This window comes from Acanthaster planci, linkage group LG02, assembly GCF_054643075.1.
Source record: "Acanthaster planci isolate LZ-2023a linkage group LG02, COTS_SCS, whole genome shotgun sequence".
Taxonomy (NCBI): domain Eukaryota; kingdom Metazoa; phylum Echinodermata; class Asteroidea; order Valvatida; family Acanthasteridae; genus Acanthaster; species Acanthaster planci.
Genome location: NC_141778.1, coordinates 14,494,559 through 14,512,491, shown reverse-complemented (window position 1 = coordinate 14,512,491; position 17,933 = coordinate 14,494,559). Strand labels below are relative to the sequence as shown.

Sequence of the window (17,933 nt, the reverse complement as noted above, 5' to 3'; positions counted from 1 at the left end):
CTTGGCAGAAGGCTTGAAATAATTGACAGCATCTACAGTCTGCAGTCTCAGCATGCTGGGCAGAAAGCTTGAAATAGTTGACAGCATCTACAGTCTGCAGTCTCAGCATGCTTGGCAGAAAGCTTGAAATAGTTGACAGTAGCTGCTATCTGCAGTCTCAGCATGCTGGGCAGAAAGCTTGGAATAGTTGACAGCAGCTGCAATCTGCAGTCTCAGCATGCTGGGCAGAAGGCTTGAAATAGTTGACAGCAGCTACAATCTGCAGTCTCAACATGCTGGGCAGAAAGCTTGGAATAGTTGACAGCAGCTGCAATCTGCAGTCTCAGCATGCTTGGCAGAAAGCTTGAAATAGTTGACAGTAGCTGCTATCTGCAGTCTCAGCATGCTGGGCAGAAAGCTTGGAATAGTTGACAGCAGCTGCAATCTGCAGTCTCAGCATGCTGGGCAGAAAGCTTGGAATAGTTGACTGCAGCTGCAATCTGCAGTCTCAACATGCTGGGCAGAAAGCTTGAAATACATGGAGTTGACAGCAGCTAGAAGTGAAATGACACCAAAGGATTCAGTTGACAATTTCACATCAAATCCCAGTACATGTACCGTAAATTGGTGACAGCATGAAATGAAATCCCAATACTTCGGAGTTGATTTAGCGGAGTTTATCTTTACAATGAGACTGAGTCAGCACAATTTTAAAGGGGGGATATTTCCTTCCATGTTTGTATACATGTACATTCATACTACGTGATAATCTCCAAGAACAAGAAGAGTATTATCTAGATGCAGGTAGAGAGGCTTTTGAAGGTGTGCTGTTTGGTTTGATTGAGTTTGTTTGTTTGTTGGGTTGTTTGTTTGTTGGGGTGTTGGGGTGTTTGTTTGTTTTTTATTTTGCTTTCCTTCTTTTTTAAGATAAAATCTTAACAAATGTCAGTGCTTAACCCCTTGACGATGGGAATTTCTTCCCGAAAGCCGACTCCAAGAATTCCAGCCTCGCTTGGCCACGAAGGCCACATGCCAAACCGCAAATTATGGGTTTGTGGCCTGCGTGCTCTGCACGCTTTGAATTACACAGTGAAAAGGCTGATTGTTCGGTGGCGTGCGGCTCTACTCACGCTTCCACATTCCCGTTGCCTCTTTTCAAAGTGGGGACTATTGTGAAGCTGGTGATTATGATGCAAAATCGGTCTTTTCATTTCTGCGCTACGCACAAAGACCAATTACCATATACACAAGAGCCAGGGTCTGCCTTCTTTCACCGTGTTCGCTCAAGCGTGGGCCGGGAATAATAGCTGAAAAGCGGGCTGAGGATCTCAATTTTTACGGGGGCTATAGCTGCCTCCCGTTGCGAAGGGGTTAAGCGTGACAATCACAGAGTGTGCTCTGGGTACTTAGTTTGAGATACACGTACGTACATGTACACTAAAAACCTTTGTAAAAATTCCACTTGTTTTCATTCCCCTCAGATTTTTACTATGGATTCTGAAAATTCCAGCAGTATGGAATAATATGGAGTAATATGCAACAATGATGTGTTTCCAGGAGCAGTGTTTTCATTTACAGTGCAAATATATGAATTGTTTGTTTTTTTCCCAGATTTGTCCACCAGAGTGGACAAGGTTAAAGAGGAGAATTTGAAATTGAAGTCAGAGAATCAAGTCCTGGGCCAGTACATCGAGAATCTCATGTCAGCATCGAGTGTGTTCCAGTCGACATCACCAAAGAGCAAGAAGAAGTGAGCAGAGCATTGCCATGTGAAATATAATGAGTCAACTTCATTTAACCCTCCTGCTGCTGTAACCGTCAAAAATGTCGGGTTTTTTTTTGAAGATTCCTTCCTCTTGATTTGCCCCAGTACACAGACACATATGGGAAATGTGACTGATTCTGACCGATATGACCACTGTGTCAAGAATGTATCTTTGCATATAAGGGTTAATCAAGGTCCACTCCTATGACACCGTATTCGTAATGTGAATACATGTACTTTCCCTAAGTCCTTGAGAATTTGGTTACATGAAAAGAACCAGAACAAACCAGCGCTCTGGTTAACCGTCAGGTTTGTGTCTATTAGAAGATCAGCAGAGCAGTTTCAAAGAATTGGTTTTCACTACCCCCGCAACTGTGGTATTCATGGATTCAAAGCGGTGAAAAGACCCAGGTTAATTTAGCAATAACGAGTTCAAGGTGACCAAGTTTGAGTCCAATGTAAGCAAGCCATTTAAGGGTTTACATAATTTCTTCATCTTTTTCAAGAAAGGGGGCTTTGCCACAACTTTTTCCTTTCCCTGGTTTAGCCTCTAGAGTTATTAGACGCATTTTTTATGTTGGTAAGATCGAAAGAAGTCCTTGAGAAAAAGGTCCCAAGGGTTGAATAGATTACTCTATATTTGATTTCATGTGCATTTACATGTACATGCACAGCATATAATGGGGTCCCAGAATTAAGGGGCTAGAATGTTGATAACCTATAAAACAGCTTTCAAGTCTCTGCTTGGCTCTTTTGCTTGAAGAACCTGAAGATGCCTACGCCTACTGTACGTTAGGTTTGTGTTGTGTTGAGTCGAATTGGTTTAGTTTGAGTTGAGTTGATTTTGTTCAAATCACATGTAATTTGATTTGACTTGATTCAAGCCAATTTGATCTGATTTGATTTGAATTGCAGATCAGGAGGCAAGGGGAAGAAGGCCGATAAGTGAGTCCTGCAGTACGTCCATGTGTGTGTGTGAGTGTGCCCACCTTGTGAAGCTAACCCCCCTGCTACCTGCAGCAGAGGTTGCAAGGATGGCGCAGCATCTCGAGTATTGAAGAACTTTTTTTGCATCCATCCTGCCATCCAGAGGATGCCGGCCTCGACGAAAGTTCTGCTTTGTGACCTGCACGCCCACACTGCAGAAATTTTGTCCGGGGTTTTGTTTAAGAAAAACACAAATCTTGAGTCCGTGGATGTTAAGAGATTATCGCCAACTCACTGTTTTACTGAGGAACTTGTCAGTGCTGCATGGATCCTTGGTGCATGTAAGAAATATGCAACATTGCGTAGCTATATTTGGTCGTCTGTTTACCATTTTCAAGTGTTGTACAAATGCTCTTCAAAAGAAAATCTTGCAGTTTGGCTGAGGGGAAAACGTGACCGTTTTGTGATTGTACCTGTGAAGCGGCATGATTTGTATAAAAAACTAAAAGACTGGTAGTCTTGGTGTGTGGTAGTCATATTTGCAAACAAAACATATCTAACAGATATACATGAATTACAAAATTTTGTAATCCAACGGGTTCAACATGGGAGCATTTCACAACATTAGCATTACCTTGGCTTGCATCGATGCATAGTTAGTCTTTACACCAAATTAGATTTGGCTCTCTTTTCACAGTCCATGGACTGTGCTTTGTATCATGCCTTGATTTCCTTTGATTCCATGTCTCCGAGTCTGATTTGTGCACGGACCTTGCATAGTACTATGCAAAGTAACCATATACATACATATACCGTGCATGCAGACAGCCTTAGGTTTTTTTCCCCTTTTCGATAGTCTCTTCTTGGGCACTTTACTTGAAAATCTACATACAGTATTCAATAGAATTGGTATGATTGGTCACGTATTGCTGGTAAAGGAGTGTTGCAGTGTACATAAGATGCTTGATATCATAGTTAATGCTTCAAATATCAAAACAAGTGCAGCACCACAACTGTTAGTGAAAAAAGTGAGAAAAGTTACTTGGAAAATGAACAAATGTATTCTGGCAAATTTTGACTCCTGATGGGAAATATCATTTTAAGTGAAAAAGTTAAATTCTGGTCACTGTCATTTCAGCTTGATTTTTAGTTAAGTGCCTTGCTATGCACTGTATTTGACCTGTACCGACCAAGCTTCTTGTACATAAGTGTGTAGGACGTCGTACTTGCAGTCAGTACCTTACTAACCACTAATCACTGAGTGCTTATTACAAACAAGTTGTCCCAGATTTCTGATTATGTGTGTGTGCTAAAATCGTGGATTGGGTTTAAGCGAAGATGGTTATTCCATCTAGCATGTGAAATGATGATAAGTCCAAGATGTTTTGTGGCCATAGTGTCAGATGTGGGATGTCAGAAGTTTGATGTGCCATAGTCGCTTTATACTTAATCTAAGCTTTTTTATGCTCAGTATTAAAAAAAATTCCAACTGGATGTCTTAGAGGGCATTTTTGAAAAGTTTCAAAGGGTAAACAGCACAGTAAAAGTGTGATTCTTGGCGACAGTCGAAGGTCCATCTTTTTGGTCAGAGATAACAAAACAGAACAGGGATTCCATACTGGCAAAGCAGTCATGATGAGGATGAATTCAAAGGTTTTATGAGTGGGCTTTCTCTGGGGAAAGTGGGATGGCAAATTGTTGAGAATGGAAACAATTGGAAGGCCTCACCCAAAGCCATCCAGATTCTTTAGAATTGGTGGCGTATTGTTTTCATATTGCAGGTTTGAGGAAGGTTGGTCATAGCCACTTGAGCTTTATATTGCTTCGATGCCTCCTCAAAGGTGAAAAGAAGTAGGATGTGTGATTGGTTTCTTTTGTAGTGGTGGAAATTACAGGATTCAGCAAGGCTACCAGCAATACGCCATGGAGATAGTTTAAGAGGTTTTGAGAATTGAGCCTTGTATCGACATATGGGCTTACAGCATGAGTAAATGATTTCATTTGCTCTGTTGATCTTGCTTTGCTCGAGGAAAAAAGGAAAAATAAGACCCGTGTGGTATTTGAATGAGTTTGGCAGGAGTCGTCATAGAAATCAACCTAAAACAACAGCATCTTCACTCTGTAAGAAGCACTCCAGTATTTACATCCAGTTCGTGTCAGTCTTGAAGTTGGTGTCAAAACTGTGCAGTCTCAATTTTCAAGTCAATCTTCCTTATTATGACAACAATATGTACTGTAATTAATGTGATTCTAATAATGTACGAGGACTGAGTGGATGCACATGTCAGTGACATACTGATCTGTACTTGCACTGATGCTTTAGTTTGCGTGAAACTTACAAGAAACATCAAGTCCAAACCAAATGAAAATTTGTGAACTTGTGCTGTGATTGTACTTCAACTAACTTCAGCATTGTCTGTGAGCGTGATGCCCTGTTCTGTTCAAAAGTCGCTGGATTGCAAACGCAATCTTTTGCAAGTTATTCAACTCCAAAACATTGAGTACACAGACAGAAACTAGACCTGCAAGATGTTATGTGATTGATATTTGAAGTAAGTACATGCATGCAAAGATATGTGCTCAAGACTCTGTAGCATGTGTGTAGGTAAAAGATGATCACAAACCACCGTGTTCAGTTTGCTGAGATGAAATTGTGGCTCAACTTTTCCAACAATTCAACCAAACAATTTCTAATAGCATTTTTGTGCATTCACTCGTATGATAGGAATTGTTTTTCTGCAAATACATTGGTTCAGATTGTTGTTGTGTTTTCTCTCTGTCCTTTTCTTTGCTAAAACGTTTTTATAGTTGCGAGTTTTATTTTGCCGATAACGAACCATGAGTTCATCCTAAATATTTGTATATCTTATGTGCAATAATTTAACTTCTAGCAGTATTCTTCTCTGTAAATTATAGGCACATGTAGGTAGTGTACATTGTTCAGAGTAGTTCTATTGTTTTTGGACAGGGTCATTGTAAAGTGTACAAGCACGTTTGTAGAAAAAAAATGTGGATATGTTGATGCAAATCTGTTGGAATTCACACATGGCCATTTGCCCAAGCTTGAATGCACCGCAGAGCATTGTGGAGACACTGCATATGGTGGATTTGTTTTCTGGTCATGTAAATTGTGTAATCATGTCACCGTTCTCTGAGATGGCAAACTTTGATCCCGATGTGTCTTGAGAAGCAGCAGTGCTTGTATCTCCGCCGCATTAACATTTTCTACTTGATTTCAGATCGAAGGTGACTTGGAGCAGAATTTTTTTTTCAGGTTTCTCTGGCCTTAGGCAAGAACGTGACTTCCTGTAATTATCCTTCCCTTGAATCCGTGAGGGAAAAACAAACAGAGGTATTCAAATTGTATATTGTCAAGTAGCATCAGGAAATTGGGAAATTACATTCTGGTTTCTTGTAGAGGCACATCAAATCAATTTGTTTTGAAATATATAACAAATCAGTGTGGTCCATTTCTCATGACATGTACGGATACTGTCACATGAACGGACATGTATTATGCACAGCTTCTGAATCTTTTTGGAGTTCTTATTCCTCAGCGTAAGATGTGTTTGTTTTGTGAAGTGTGAGCTTCCTCAGACAGCCAAGGACATTACAAAGAAAATAATCAGACTCCCAAATGCTCTCTGTGCTCGGTCACAACAGTTCACTTCGGCTTGCTTTCTTACATGCTGCCCAGTAGGCCTGTGTACTGAAGATATCATTCTGTTTACATGTGCGTTTTCATATGGGAGTCAGGATGGGAGGACGGGATTGACGGATTTGATTTGGAGCTCCATAGGAAAGCGTACATGTCACAAAGCTTGATGTCAGTGCATAGGCCTATTGAACTCTGAAAGGAAAGCAGGCCAGGGAGATTAATTAAAATAGCACTGTACTCAATACGGGCATTTCACAATAGTTAACTCGAAAAGTTAACGATGTGTTGGCCAATCACAATGCGCGAAATCTGTCGATCCTTTCCAAACACGCACTGGGTCGACAATATCTCGCACTGTGAGCAAACCCTTGGAGGCTCACTATTGTGAAATGCCTGTATTGAAAGCTGATTACCTTCAAATTTGATGACTATCATCGGCTTATGTTACGTCACTGCCTGTGCCGCTTGCTGAATATGTGACTTGTCTTTATAAATGAGGCTTGTAACAGAGTAGACTGCCAAAATTGCTGGTTTTGCAGGGGGACACCTATCCACAGCTAAATAAATCCGGCATTTATAAATACAGTCGAACCTCGTTAATAAGAGCACTGTTAATACAAGATTCTGCTTATAACAAGGAAATGTTTATGTCCTAATTTCCTGTTATTGTTTTCACTCTTGATAACACAAGGTTCCTGTTATGACAAGGTAATTTGCCGAGTCCGAAGGATTTCTTATTAACGGGGTTCGACTGTACATGTAGTTCAGTAGTGCACGTTAAGGATTAGTAAATGAATCGGAGCAATCTTGAAATTATCACCTGTATCACCTGCTGCTGATTATTAGTTGCCATCAAAATGATTGATCAATGGAATGAAGGCATTTTTAACGTGACGATTTAACGATTTAATTTCTTTTGTTTCAAATTTAATCTCTTTCTTTTGCCAAAGAGACTTGTAGTTGACATGAGCTTGAAATCATTTTAACACGGCTGCAAGTTGAGTTTTAAGTTGGTTTTTGGCAACACCAACTTGTCATGTACATCCGCAATTTCCATGTCTTTGAACAGCATATTCCCCCTCATAAGGCTGGAAAGTGTTTCGTGCATTACACCCAAGGACAGATATAATCAATATCATCAAACCAAGGGTTTTGGTTTTTCTTCTGGCAGTATGTAGAAAGGTTTGTCATCTGCACGCTTGGATTATTTCTGAGTCATAGCCTGCATGTGATGGTGTTTTATTTTGGGACCCACTCAGCAGATGACCTGTGATATTTTAAATAGCTTTCATTGCTTCTGAATGTTGATTTGGTCGTGTGTGATGTAGAGACAATATCTTGGCTGAAGTGGGAACTATGCTATAATTTTCTATCGTGGCCGTTTGGTTTCCACAGGCGAGGTTCAGGTCTTGGTCACTGATTCACGTTTCACTGGTTTACTGTCGCACCAATTTGCTTCAACAGTGTTGATATGGGAGAAAAACTGAGGCAAAGTAAGTCCATAGAGAACCCCAGGGTGTATGCACATTGTGTACAGGATCCAATGAGGTCAGTTTTTATGATCTGCAGATTGGTGGAACCCCAAAATGTTACAATTTCAGCATTGCCAAGTTTTGAATCGGAGGGGGAAAAAGGTGGCTTGTACAGCATTCTTACACATGTAATACTGGTAGTGTTTACATGCATGACTTTACAAACTGACAAGACTTGGAAGCAACTCTGTGGAATTTGGAGAGACACACTGGTCGGGTGGACTCGTATCTGAAAATGCTTGTAGCAAAGACTACTCTTTTGATTGCCTGAAGTGGTTTGGAATAAAGCACTCATTATGACCATCTGAACCACTTTTTTTTTCTTTCTAAATTTTCAAATTTCCTTTGAATATTATACAATGTAATCATCTTTTTGACCAAATTTAAACCCTCTAAAGTTTGATTTGTTTCCTTGTTACTTCAAACTTTGAGAAGTGTATTTAGTGTAGATTTAAGTATATTGTGATCGGAACACCTGTAAAAAAGACATAGATTCCTGAATTTTAAGTAACCTGCTGTATTTATTGATTTGTAATCTTGCCATTATGCAAACAATGATGCTGATGAAGAAATCGTGGCTGTGAAATAAATTGTGTAGCAGAGTAGTAGAATCAAACCACCTACCATATTTCAGTGGCGTCGTTTGTTCAAGAAATGTCTTTGCCCAAGAACCTGTATTTAAAGCAGGATGTACATGTAGTTGATGAACTCACTGCTTACAATGTGCACATGTAGTCTTGCAACCAAAATTTCAAACAGCGTGCTACCGTGATTCTTTCATCGAAAACAATTCTTTTTCAGAGGTAATGAACACTTGCACTTACATACAGCGTGTTCTGGTTCTGGATATATGTACTAGCAAAATGTATTAGTTAAGTAAAAGGTTTGTGGTGAAAGGACGTCTGTCGTCAAGAGACTGCCCAACAATGGCAGCAGTCCCCTGAAGACAGACAGAGCATACTACCCAAATCATTGAGCATGTGCACCCTCCAGTTTATTTCAGTACCATACATACAAAGAGATATCTTTTGCCTGATGCTACAGCAAACGTTTTACTTAACACCTTCACCATGACAAACTTCCAAGCTGACCATGTATCAGGTTGTTGCGTGACCAGTTCGCCAGTTCATCTTCAGTCAACCCCCACTACCCTTCAAAAATCTTGAACTGTCGTATACAATCTGTTCATGAAGACAGTGAGTTTTCCAACCTGATGCACTTTTATCAAACGAGTCGTCATTCATCTGTATTTCTTGCTGGACACCAAGTAGCCTTTGTGACTATCAAGTTATAAAATGTCCAGAATAACTTACAGGAAAGGGTTACCTTTTCAAAACCGATTTCTACAAAAGACCCAAAACTATACATCTATTTACAATAATATACACCCACAGGTGTGTGCTGAGTGAAGTCAACACAATCTCAAGTTCTCTCCGTCTGGACCTTTTTGTCTCGCACACTGCTTGTGCATGAACGATATGTCGCCAGCTGGTTCAACACCACTCCCCTGCTCCCAAACAGGAATCTTCTCTGCTTGAAGACTAGACAAGTATTTTGGGCAACAGAAATGCCTGTTTACACCACACGAACACATACATGTAGTCTTGCTACAAGATGTTACTACTCTTCGTCGAGAGCAAGGAGGAATCTCTAGTCGAGTCAAAACTGCTTTGGCAACATCAACATGCAAACTATTCTACACGTGTACATGTACTCTAATGTAATGTGAAATCTTTCTTCTGCCACCTTTCAATTTTATCATTTCAATTTCCTGTGTACCAAGTACAGAAGTTTTCTCAGCACATTTTTTTATAATGTACATGTTTTATAAAAATGTCTGTTCGAGTGCACTGACCGTACTTACCATGTACATGTACATGCGGAAAGAAAAAAAGTTTACCACACGAGTAGCTACGACATGCATGAAGAAAAATTATTAAACAAAATCAGATAGATTCTGAAGACCATTTCGAAGAAGTTGGCATTTTTCATTAGCTGGGCATTCCCAGCGGAACACCCTGGGGGCAATGTTGTGACTAACGGAGGGGGGAAGTTTCCAGACGGCCTTCTAGTAGACTCTGTACTCGTAGAAGTACATGACACTCCTGGCAATGTTCCAGTTAGTTAGGAGAGATATCACAAATATGCAAATGAGGACCAGGCACGGCGGGTAGAGGAAAGCCACTGTGCGTCTTAAGAATGGCAGAGCTGTGGGGTGGAGAACACAGGAAGATGATCAGTGGTGAGTCAAGTGGTTTAGAAGAAATGCTCGAGCCACGCTGGAGAGCTTGTGAAACACTTTCTTGAATCTGAGGTGCAAGTGCATGTACATTTGGGCAATTCAAGTCACCCATATTGATCAAAGAGATGTGTCACACTTGTACAGATGAATCTCATTAATACAAGGTCCTCCGGACTTTGTAAGTTACTTCGTTGTAACAGAAACCTTGTATTATCAGGACTGAAACAACAAATAAAAGACAGGGACCAAAAACTTTCCTTGTAAGCAAAATGTCGTATTAGCAGTGCTCTTATCAACAACGTTTGACTATATACAACCTTAGCATTTAGCTCAGTGGTGGCTCGTTAGATCAGTCTATGAGGTCATTTAGAAATGTGGTTGAAGGGCTTGTACTGTACACCATTTGAGACCCATTCTATTTGGGCTCCACCTTTTTTCTATGTCCCCGTCACATCTGACGCAAATTCAGAACAAAGTCTTTAATTTCTAAGGGCTGGAGTGATTACGTAATGCAAATCATCTGCCAAGCAAATAATAATGCATTTAGTTTGAAATCAGCTTCAATATTTCCACGTCAAGTTACACAGGTCACTTGTAACAGAGACACACAAAAAATGTCACACTTTTGGGGAGCCCGACTTTCAAAAATGACCCTTTTTTGTCGTAGAGAGCAAAATTATTCAACCCCTAAAGTGACATTGGAAACAAAAGGTTTGGTTGTTACACTCACCGCTGTATCCCAAGAAGGTAACATAGATGTAATAGGTGATGGCGATGAGCCAAAGTGTGTTACCCAGCAGAGTTGACAAAAAGCTGCTACGGTCTAACAACGCTGAGGTACAGAAAATATAAAATAACTTGATTGGAAAGAGTTGCAGTGACGACTAGGCTGCTGGCATAAACTTGCTTCCATTTGTCACCACAGACCTGAAGATTTGTATCTTAGATCACATGTAAGACCTCGAAAGAAAGATTTTGCTTGAAGTAAAATTGTTTGGCCCTCCGGATTAATCTCAAAGAGTTCCTGAGAGCTGTTCCTGCTTCTGAGCAATTTGTCGCAAAATTTCTCCTACTGATTATCTGATCCTGTGGGCCACTTGTTTGCAACTTTGAGCTATCTTTGAGCTAACAGGCCTAGTTTACAAGTGTGCCAATAGATTGTACTAAGTAGTACCCATGTGCGCATGCATAAGACCCAAATGAAATCCTAGTTGGCCCCATGTCTAAGCCATGGTGTCAGACAAGATATCTAAGGCCAGGTCCAACTTATTAGTTGGCAGTTTCCACAGACGTGTTATTTTCAGGAGTGGCCGAGGAATTTGGACACTTCCAGAGTGAGATGCTGAAGCAGAACCTAGCCTAGCTTAGCTGCACTCGATGGCATTAGGGAGGGTCTCATCGTTCTGAACGGTTGGAACGTCCCATTCAGGACACCGAGTTCTCATTCTGGAACGGATGGCCTTCCACCTGGTAACACAGTTTTCCCGCTGGAATGCTGCCTCAGCAAGGTCTATGCATGAAGTGGAATGCTAGTGTTCCAGAGGGAACAGTCCAGCAGAACACACATGTTCCAAACTGTTGAGATGCTCCCTTAGGTTTAACACAAGTAAACTCCTGCCTGCTTCCAAAAGTAGTAGTAAGCCCAGCAGTTAAGCCAGAGCACACCCTCTTGATCAGGCTGGGAATACACTCTCGCATCAGGTGGTTATTTCAAGATGGCAGAGTACATGTATTGGGAGTAACACATTCAAGGGCAGCCACAGTTTCTGCACCCTCTTTATACAAGAGATTTTTTTGTGCACATTCAAGCAAAATCTGACTTTGCAGAGTATGTGCCAATCCAGCATTCACACTCATATCAACTTACGGATATAAAGGAGGAGTTGCACAACATGAAGGATGATAAGGAGTGGAAAGAATGCATTAAGATGGACATCAAAGGCAAAGCCCCACTCTACATCTGGCTTGTTTCCTCCCGACACTCTCAGGTATCTGTTGGCCACAAACCTACAGCGGAACAATTAAAACATCACAACACTGCAGGGAACACCTGATCCATGTCTGGGCAAAATTACATCCAATTGTTTTTTGTAATCATGAACACTTTGAACTACGTTTTCAATTGATTCGTTAACGCTAGCCATGCCACATCCAAAGAAATTCTACCCAATAAGCCTCAATGGCTTGGGCTATGCAGTCAAGACAAGTTTAAATTAGACAAGCACACTTCTGTGGGAAATTAAATGCATATAAGAAAGATTTTAATGGGTCGGCAAAGCCAAGGCATATCAATGCTTCTTGTCAGCATAATTTCAGAAGCAGCTAGTGCTGCGATTTTCAGCAATGTTATCAATGTTTGTCTCGTCTCACCACAGCACTGTTGCAATCAACAGACCCACTCCAATACAGTCCACAAACACCACCCACAGCAGGAACTTGAAGAAATGCAGCACTCCTAGCTGCAAGACGATGGCGAACCCCACAGAGGAGGCTGTGAATGCAACAAAGAAACATGCAGTGAAGACACTGACAAAGGTCCCAGCCTCTTTTAATGGGTGAAGAAGATTTCTGGTCTTGGTTGGCGGGCCTAGGAGGTGAATAGCACCACAGTGATTACATAGAATATAGTTTTTATTCCATTGGGATGTACAGATACTAATCATTTCATTCCAACATCACACATTCTATTACTTCACTGCAGAAAGATCAATTGACCTATGTAGTGATGACATCAGACTTGGTTTACACACATGCACCTTGCTATGGAGCCAGTGGGGGCCTATAGTTCGATGCGTACCATAGGAAAGCATGAATGAAAACAAAGTGTGCAGTTATCAATACAGGAGTCTATCCGCTCTGAGCAGGAACAAAAGAGGGCGTGTTTCAAAATGAAATTGTCAGTCCTTTGGTAGGTGTCACAAAGTTCCTTTTACATGTACCTCTCAGAAGACTTGTACATGTTTATGTTTGACAGTGTTGTTGGCTGTAGTCAAATCTTCTGTTGGTCTAAGGTTGAATGGTTTCGGTGTAAGAGAAGGTTAAAGGTGTGTTCGTCGCGGGAAAATTTTAAATAGGTTTGGGGTCCTTGGGACCTCTGGGGCAGTGCAACGTCGCTAGGTGATTGTTTTTTGATATATGACGCAGTAGCGAGCCAGAAAAGCAAGTACGACGAATGATAACAGGACCAGAATGTTTGCTGGGAGGTGGGCTCGTAACCGTTACGTGAACGATCCTCAAAGGCAACTTAATGAGTCAGTCACATTGTGCCGAGTAATGGCTGTACTATCAAAATAAGCCAAAATAACGTTTAATTTAATACCAGCGTGACAGTTGATTGGGAATTGTATTTTGGATTCTCGCCACCTTTTGAATTTGTAATTCTAAGCTTTAACCAGTGCCGTTTCATATGATTCGATTGAGTCTGGTGTTAGGATTTTGATCGAATGAAAAATCGGTTGCCGTTGGTGATTTAAGTTTGTATGTAAATGTTGTATTAAGCAGTGCGCACTGATTTGTTAAATTGATTTAACCATTTGATGTTGAGCTGTCTTCATATTGTATTCAAATACCGAGTACAAGTCAGACTCTAATGAACCTTGAATTTCTCATTCCTCATCCAAGCATGTTAACTAAATAGGCTCTCACCCTTCTTACAGAAAATAATTTTCTTCTCGGGTCGTTTGACTCCACGGGGTCATTCTGACAGTAGGCATTCCCTGCATAGGCGCGCAAGTTTATACGCGTTTGACATGGAGGACACCGAGTGCACGCAACAAATTGAGTCTGGAGTTTATGGCCGTTGCGTGCACGCCGAACGCGTACAAGAACCCGGCTGGAAAACTTAGTACTGTCTGTCTTTCTGCCAGTGAGGGCACACTTCAGCTCAGGGTGGATTGTGAACTGCCTCATCTACTGGGGCAGCTGATGACTGAAGGAAAATCATGCTGCCTACTTCTAATCCTTACAAACAGCAGCCGGTCTACAGAGTAGGTTCATTAAAAATCAGGACCACAAACAGGCAGAGGGGGGCATGGCCCTGTCCGTTAAACCTGGATCTAACCTTGTTAATAGGAAAATACACTTGCACATCAATGGATGTATCTTATGTTAGTCGAGCTCATCTCCAAGTACAGTGAGTACTGATGCCATTGTACCGAAGACTCATTCACTTCTGGATGGAAAGTAACAACTACAGCAATGCATCCCTGGTATGAGCCACCAAATTGATCTGAAACCACGGCTGCATCCGAATCTCTTGTCTAGAGCTAGGTCTAGGTCTTCGCTCCATTAGAAATGCGTGGAGATGCGTAGGTACGTGTAATAGACCTAGCCGTAGCTCTGGAAGCCCGTTTCGGACACGGCCCACATTTGGAAACCACCTCTACAGAACCATGTTAAATCTGAACTACTGAAGCCAATGATCATGAGGCACTGTGTTCATTGTTAGCTTACCACATAAGCAAATGCTGAGCAGGACAAGGAAGGCAGGGTCATCCCTTGCCCATTGGTCCTTGGTTTCTATGGAAACAGAATGTGAAATAAACAGAATCTGTACAACTGAAACCTGTAGGGAGGAAATTCCCTGTAACATTTGTAAATGAATGTTACAAAGGGGATAAAAATCACTGTGTAAAAACTACACTGCAAAATTGGTGATACCTGATAGATATCCACTATCCGGTTTGTAAGTGACTTTGTCACAAAGGCCAATGCGCCACGATGTGCAAGCTTCCATTGGACGATCGCTGAAGTTGTGCGTTAACTTCCGGTTCCATGTAAATGGCAATCAATGCATGTAACTCCATGTGCAGTGGGCGTGGTTTAAACTGAAGTGACGTCACACTTACGAACCGGATACGCAAATTCATACACTCGTTTGACCACTTATTTAAATATAATTTGCATGTACGTGTAAATGATTTATTTATCTTGATGTCATCTCTTGAAAACTTCCTTTCAACTCTGACCTCTAAGCATCTGAAATGCAGAATGCCAGCTGCTGATGATCAACAGACATAATGTATGTAGATCCCATGTGCTTTCAACTGAATATTCAGTTGAATCAATTCTTAGTTGATTCATTCTGCTTTGGACCTTGAAGGTACATGTACTATGCACGTGTACACACACTTGATGAATCACTTACGTTTGCTATACTGGAAATTACGGTACCTGCAAGGGAAAAACACCAAGAAAACTTTTCAGATTGATATTGATTGAATATCAACCGACAAATTTACAATGGTGCATGTACCAATGCACAGGTGGACCATTCTGCCAATTAACTAAATAACCACCAATCTTTATGCTCAACAATTTCCTCTATGCAGATTTTGTAAGGGTGCATAATTTCCAAATGTATACATGCTCACTTGGGTGGGCCTGTATTATTTCTTCAACATTTTGTTCAGTGCCAATGTTAGAAAAATGAACCAAATTCACTCCAACAAAAATGTACCATCTACTGTAAGGCTGACCGGTGCACAAGAATGGTAGCTGGTTTTCAAAAAGTCCTGAATTGAAGAAAACGTACTGCAGATCCTGGGAGTGGATGACGTTTGATTTTAGCCCCACTTACACTTTTTGTGGAGAGACAAGTAAGTATATCATTTGCCACATTGCGAACTCAAAGTCCATCTGCCGAAACATGAGAATCCGGCGCATAAACTTGCGACGTTTGGCCTGCGCCGTGTGTCTGTTCTCCAGCATGGGGTTGGGACTGGTTGGACGAGACCCATTTGGACTGGTCGGGGGAGACGACTTGGCTATGATGACTGACGTCAACATCTTCACTTCAGGTTTCCTCTCATCTGCTGAAGTTAATGCAGAGTGTAAACAAACGGTTATTCGATTACAAGTTTACCTGCAACAGTAATCATTTTGTATTTGGAAGCGTAACTGGTATCTTTACGAAATTTAAAATGGAGGGCCTGACGTCTCTATCGGGTAGAATAACTCTTCTTTTGCCTAGCTGAATTTACGTGTACATGCACATTAAAACTGGATAAACATCGGGCACTGTGACTTTTAAGATAAATTTGTATGTCAGGTCCTAGTCAGATGAGCAGTCGGAAGCAGTTTTCACATTTTTCAGTTTTTATTTAATAGCTCAAGAAAGCCAAAGTTTGTGTAGATCTCATGAACAAACGCTAGTTTTTCTTTGAAAAACTCATACTTTTTTTGTCATGGCCCATAGACTTTGTGCATGACTCAGCAAGTTATACTCTTTCTCGTTTTAGATGTGAAGAAAAAGAGTGGGCAATGTGAATGTCATGACTGTATGCTTAAGTGCACTCATCATGAGTCAACTTGTCTGAATCAATGATTTGTCTCACCCTCAACGGTCAACTTGTCTGCCTATTTGAGGCACAGACAGTCGAGCTGTTCAGAGCTGAGTCGGCAAAGGGTGCACTTGTCCAAACCCCTGTTAATCCAGGCCTACTGACTGCCTTTAAACTGTCATGAACTGTTACTTTTTTCTTCAAATTTTCTAAATTACATGTGACATGCAGCCTGTAGGCCTAGGACATGTAGCACTAGGCCTACGGATAGGCCTATAGTTCATGAAAGACATGGGCTATAAATGGCACTGTCTTGATAGATGTACACTGTACATGACACCGCCACTGTGGCATGGCACTGACAGTCATGACAGTGTTCAGGCTTTGGGGTTAATTAAATTAGGCTAGTACAAAAAAGTACAGTACATGTAAATTATACGTAGGCCTAGCCCCACTAATAGTGTGGCACGGACTCTCCTCCCGATCCATGCTTAGCCACACATCCGTATACACAATTTTGTGTCGGCGTATTGAACATTTCGGTGCACCCACTTATCATCGTGGGCGCAATTTCTTTTGCACACGAACATGATTCTTGACCTTTCCGCTTTCTAAAAACCATTTATTGAATTTCATTCACACTATTCGGGTATTTTCCAGTCTTTTTGCCTTTATCCATTCAATCTAATGGGCTCGCTATCAAAGTCGCCATCTTTAAAATAAGGTCGTTGAACATTACGTCACTTGATCCCTCATCGTTTTGGCAGCTCTTCCATGTTAAGACATCTAAACTGCTGCCAAAGTTTTGGAAGAGCCCATTGGTATATGTAGTATCTTATCGCTCAGTCTGTGTATTACATATGTCTTGACTTGGAACAAAATAAATAAAGGCAAAAAGACAGGAAAATACCCGAATAACATGAGTGAAATCATTCAATAAATGGTTTTTAGAAAGCGGAAAGGTCAAGAATCATGTTCGTGTGCAAAAGAAATTGCAACCACGATGATAAGTGGGTGCGCCAAAATGTTCAATATTCCGACACGAAATTGCGAATACGGATGTGTGGCTAAGCATGGATCAGAGTCCGTGCTACACTGTCACTAGTAGTGGGGCTAATGTAGGCCTACATCAACTACAAATAAATTCCATGTGCTTTCAAAGCAGTACATGTTTACACAAGTAACTCAACTGCCATGCTCTGCCTCTAGAAGTGGGCCTAGCCTTGTAGCCTACAATGTACGTCACCTGGAGCCACGGCCGGGCCGGCGTTGATAATTCTTCACGAAATACATTAAGCAGTAAGTGTAACGAACGTTGGTGATACATGTGCAAGTTAGTCAGCAATAAACAAGAATATTCGGCCTACCTGTAAATTCAGGTGAACTTTACTGAAACAGTACAACAGATATAAGGGTTAGGTATATTCTGCAGTCTTTTACCCTAAATGGTGTGTAAAATACATCTTGTCAAGTAGATGCAGAGCCATTAACCAGGTACACGTCGGTACGTTGGAACATTTCCCGTGGCAAATGGAACCTCGACCGCAAT

The 17,933-nt window shown here is 41.2% G+C and overlaps 2 protein-coding genes across 3 annotated transcripts in view; one reads left to right on the top strand and one right to left on the bottom strand.

Moving 5' to 3' along the window:
* Positions 1–8,477, top strand: part of LOC110973173 (short coiled-coil protein A-like) — a 20,842-nt gene extending 12,365 nt beyond the window's left edge. The window contains exons 4-5 of the mRNA XM_022223781.2: positions 1,591–1,729; positions 2,660–8,477. Coding sequence (XP_022079473.1) covers positions 1,591–1,729; positions 2,660–2,693 — 173 coding nt within the window. The 3' untranslated portion in view covers positions 2,694–8,477. The remainder of the gene's footprint in view (positions 1–1,590; positions 1,730–2,659) is intronic.
* unc50 (unc-50 inner nuclear membrane RNA binding protein) lies at positions 7,344–17,933 on the bottom strand. 2 transcript variants are annotated; one of them, XM_022223776.2, is made up of 8 exons: positions 17,752–17,933; positions 15,682–15,916; positions 15,250–15,275; positions 14,556–14,621; positions 12,474–12,594; positions 11,971–12,110; positions 10,834–10,935; positions 7,344–10,069 (listed from the first exon to the last, which is right to left on the bottom strand). In XM_022223776.2, the coding sequence occupies exons 2-8, from the start codon at positions 15,888–15,890 to the stop codon at positions 9,930–9,932; spliced, it is 804 nt and encodes a 267-aa protein (XP_022079468.1). In that variant the 5' UTR covers positions 15,891–15,916; positions 17,752–17,933; the 3' UTR covers positions 7,344–9,929. The 2 variants fall into 2 exon arrangements, with proteins under 2 accessions (XP_022079468.1, XP_022079470.1); XM_022223778.2 differs by having other exon boundaries at positions 15,682–15,913.

Excerpts from the sequence above, each read along its gene's own strand:
- unc50 (XM_022223776.2), bottom strand. The coding sequence starts at position 15,890 with ATGTTGACGTCAGTCATCATAGCCAAGTCGTCTCCCCCGACCAGTCCA. Across the intron at positions 12,111-12,473 it reads TTGATTGCAACAGTGCTGTG|GTTTGTGGCCAACAGATACC; the intron begins GTGAGACGAGAC and ends GTTCCGCTGTAG. Across the intron at positions 10,070-10,833 it reads TACCTTCTTGGGATACAGCG|CTCTGCCATTCTTAAGACGC; the intron begins GTGAGTGTAACA and ends TCCACCCCACAG.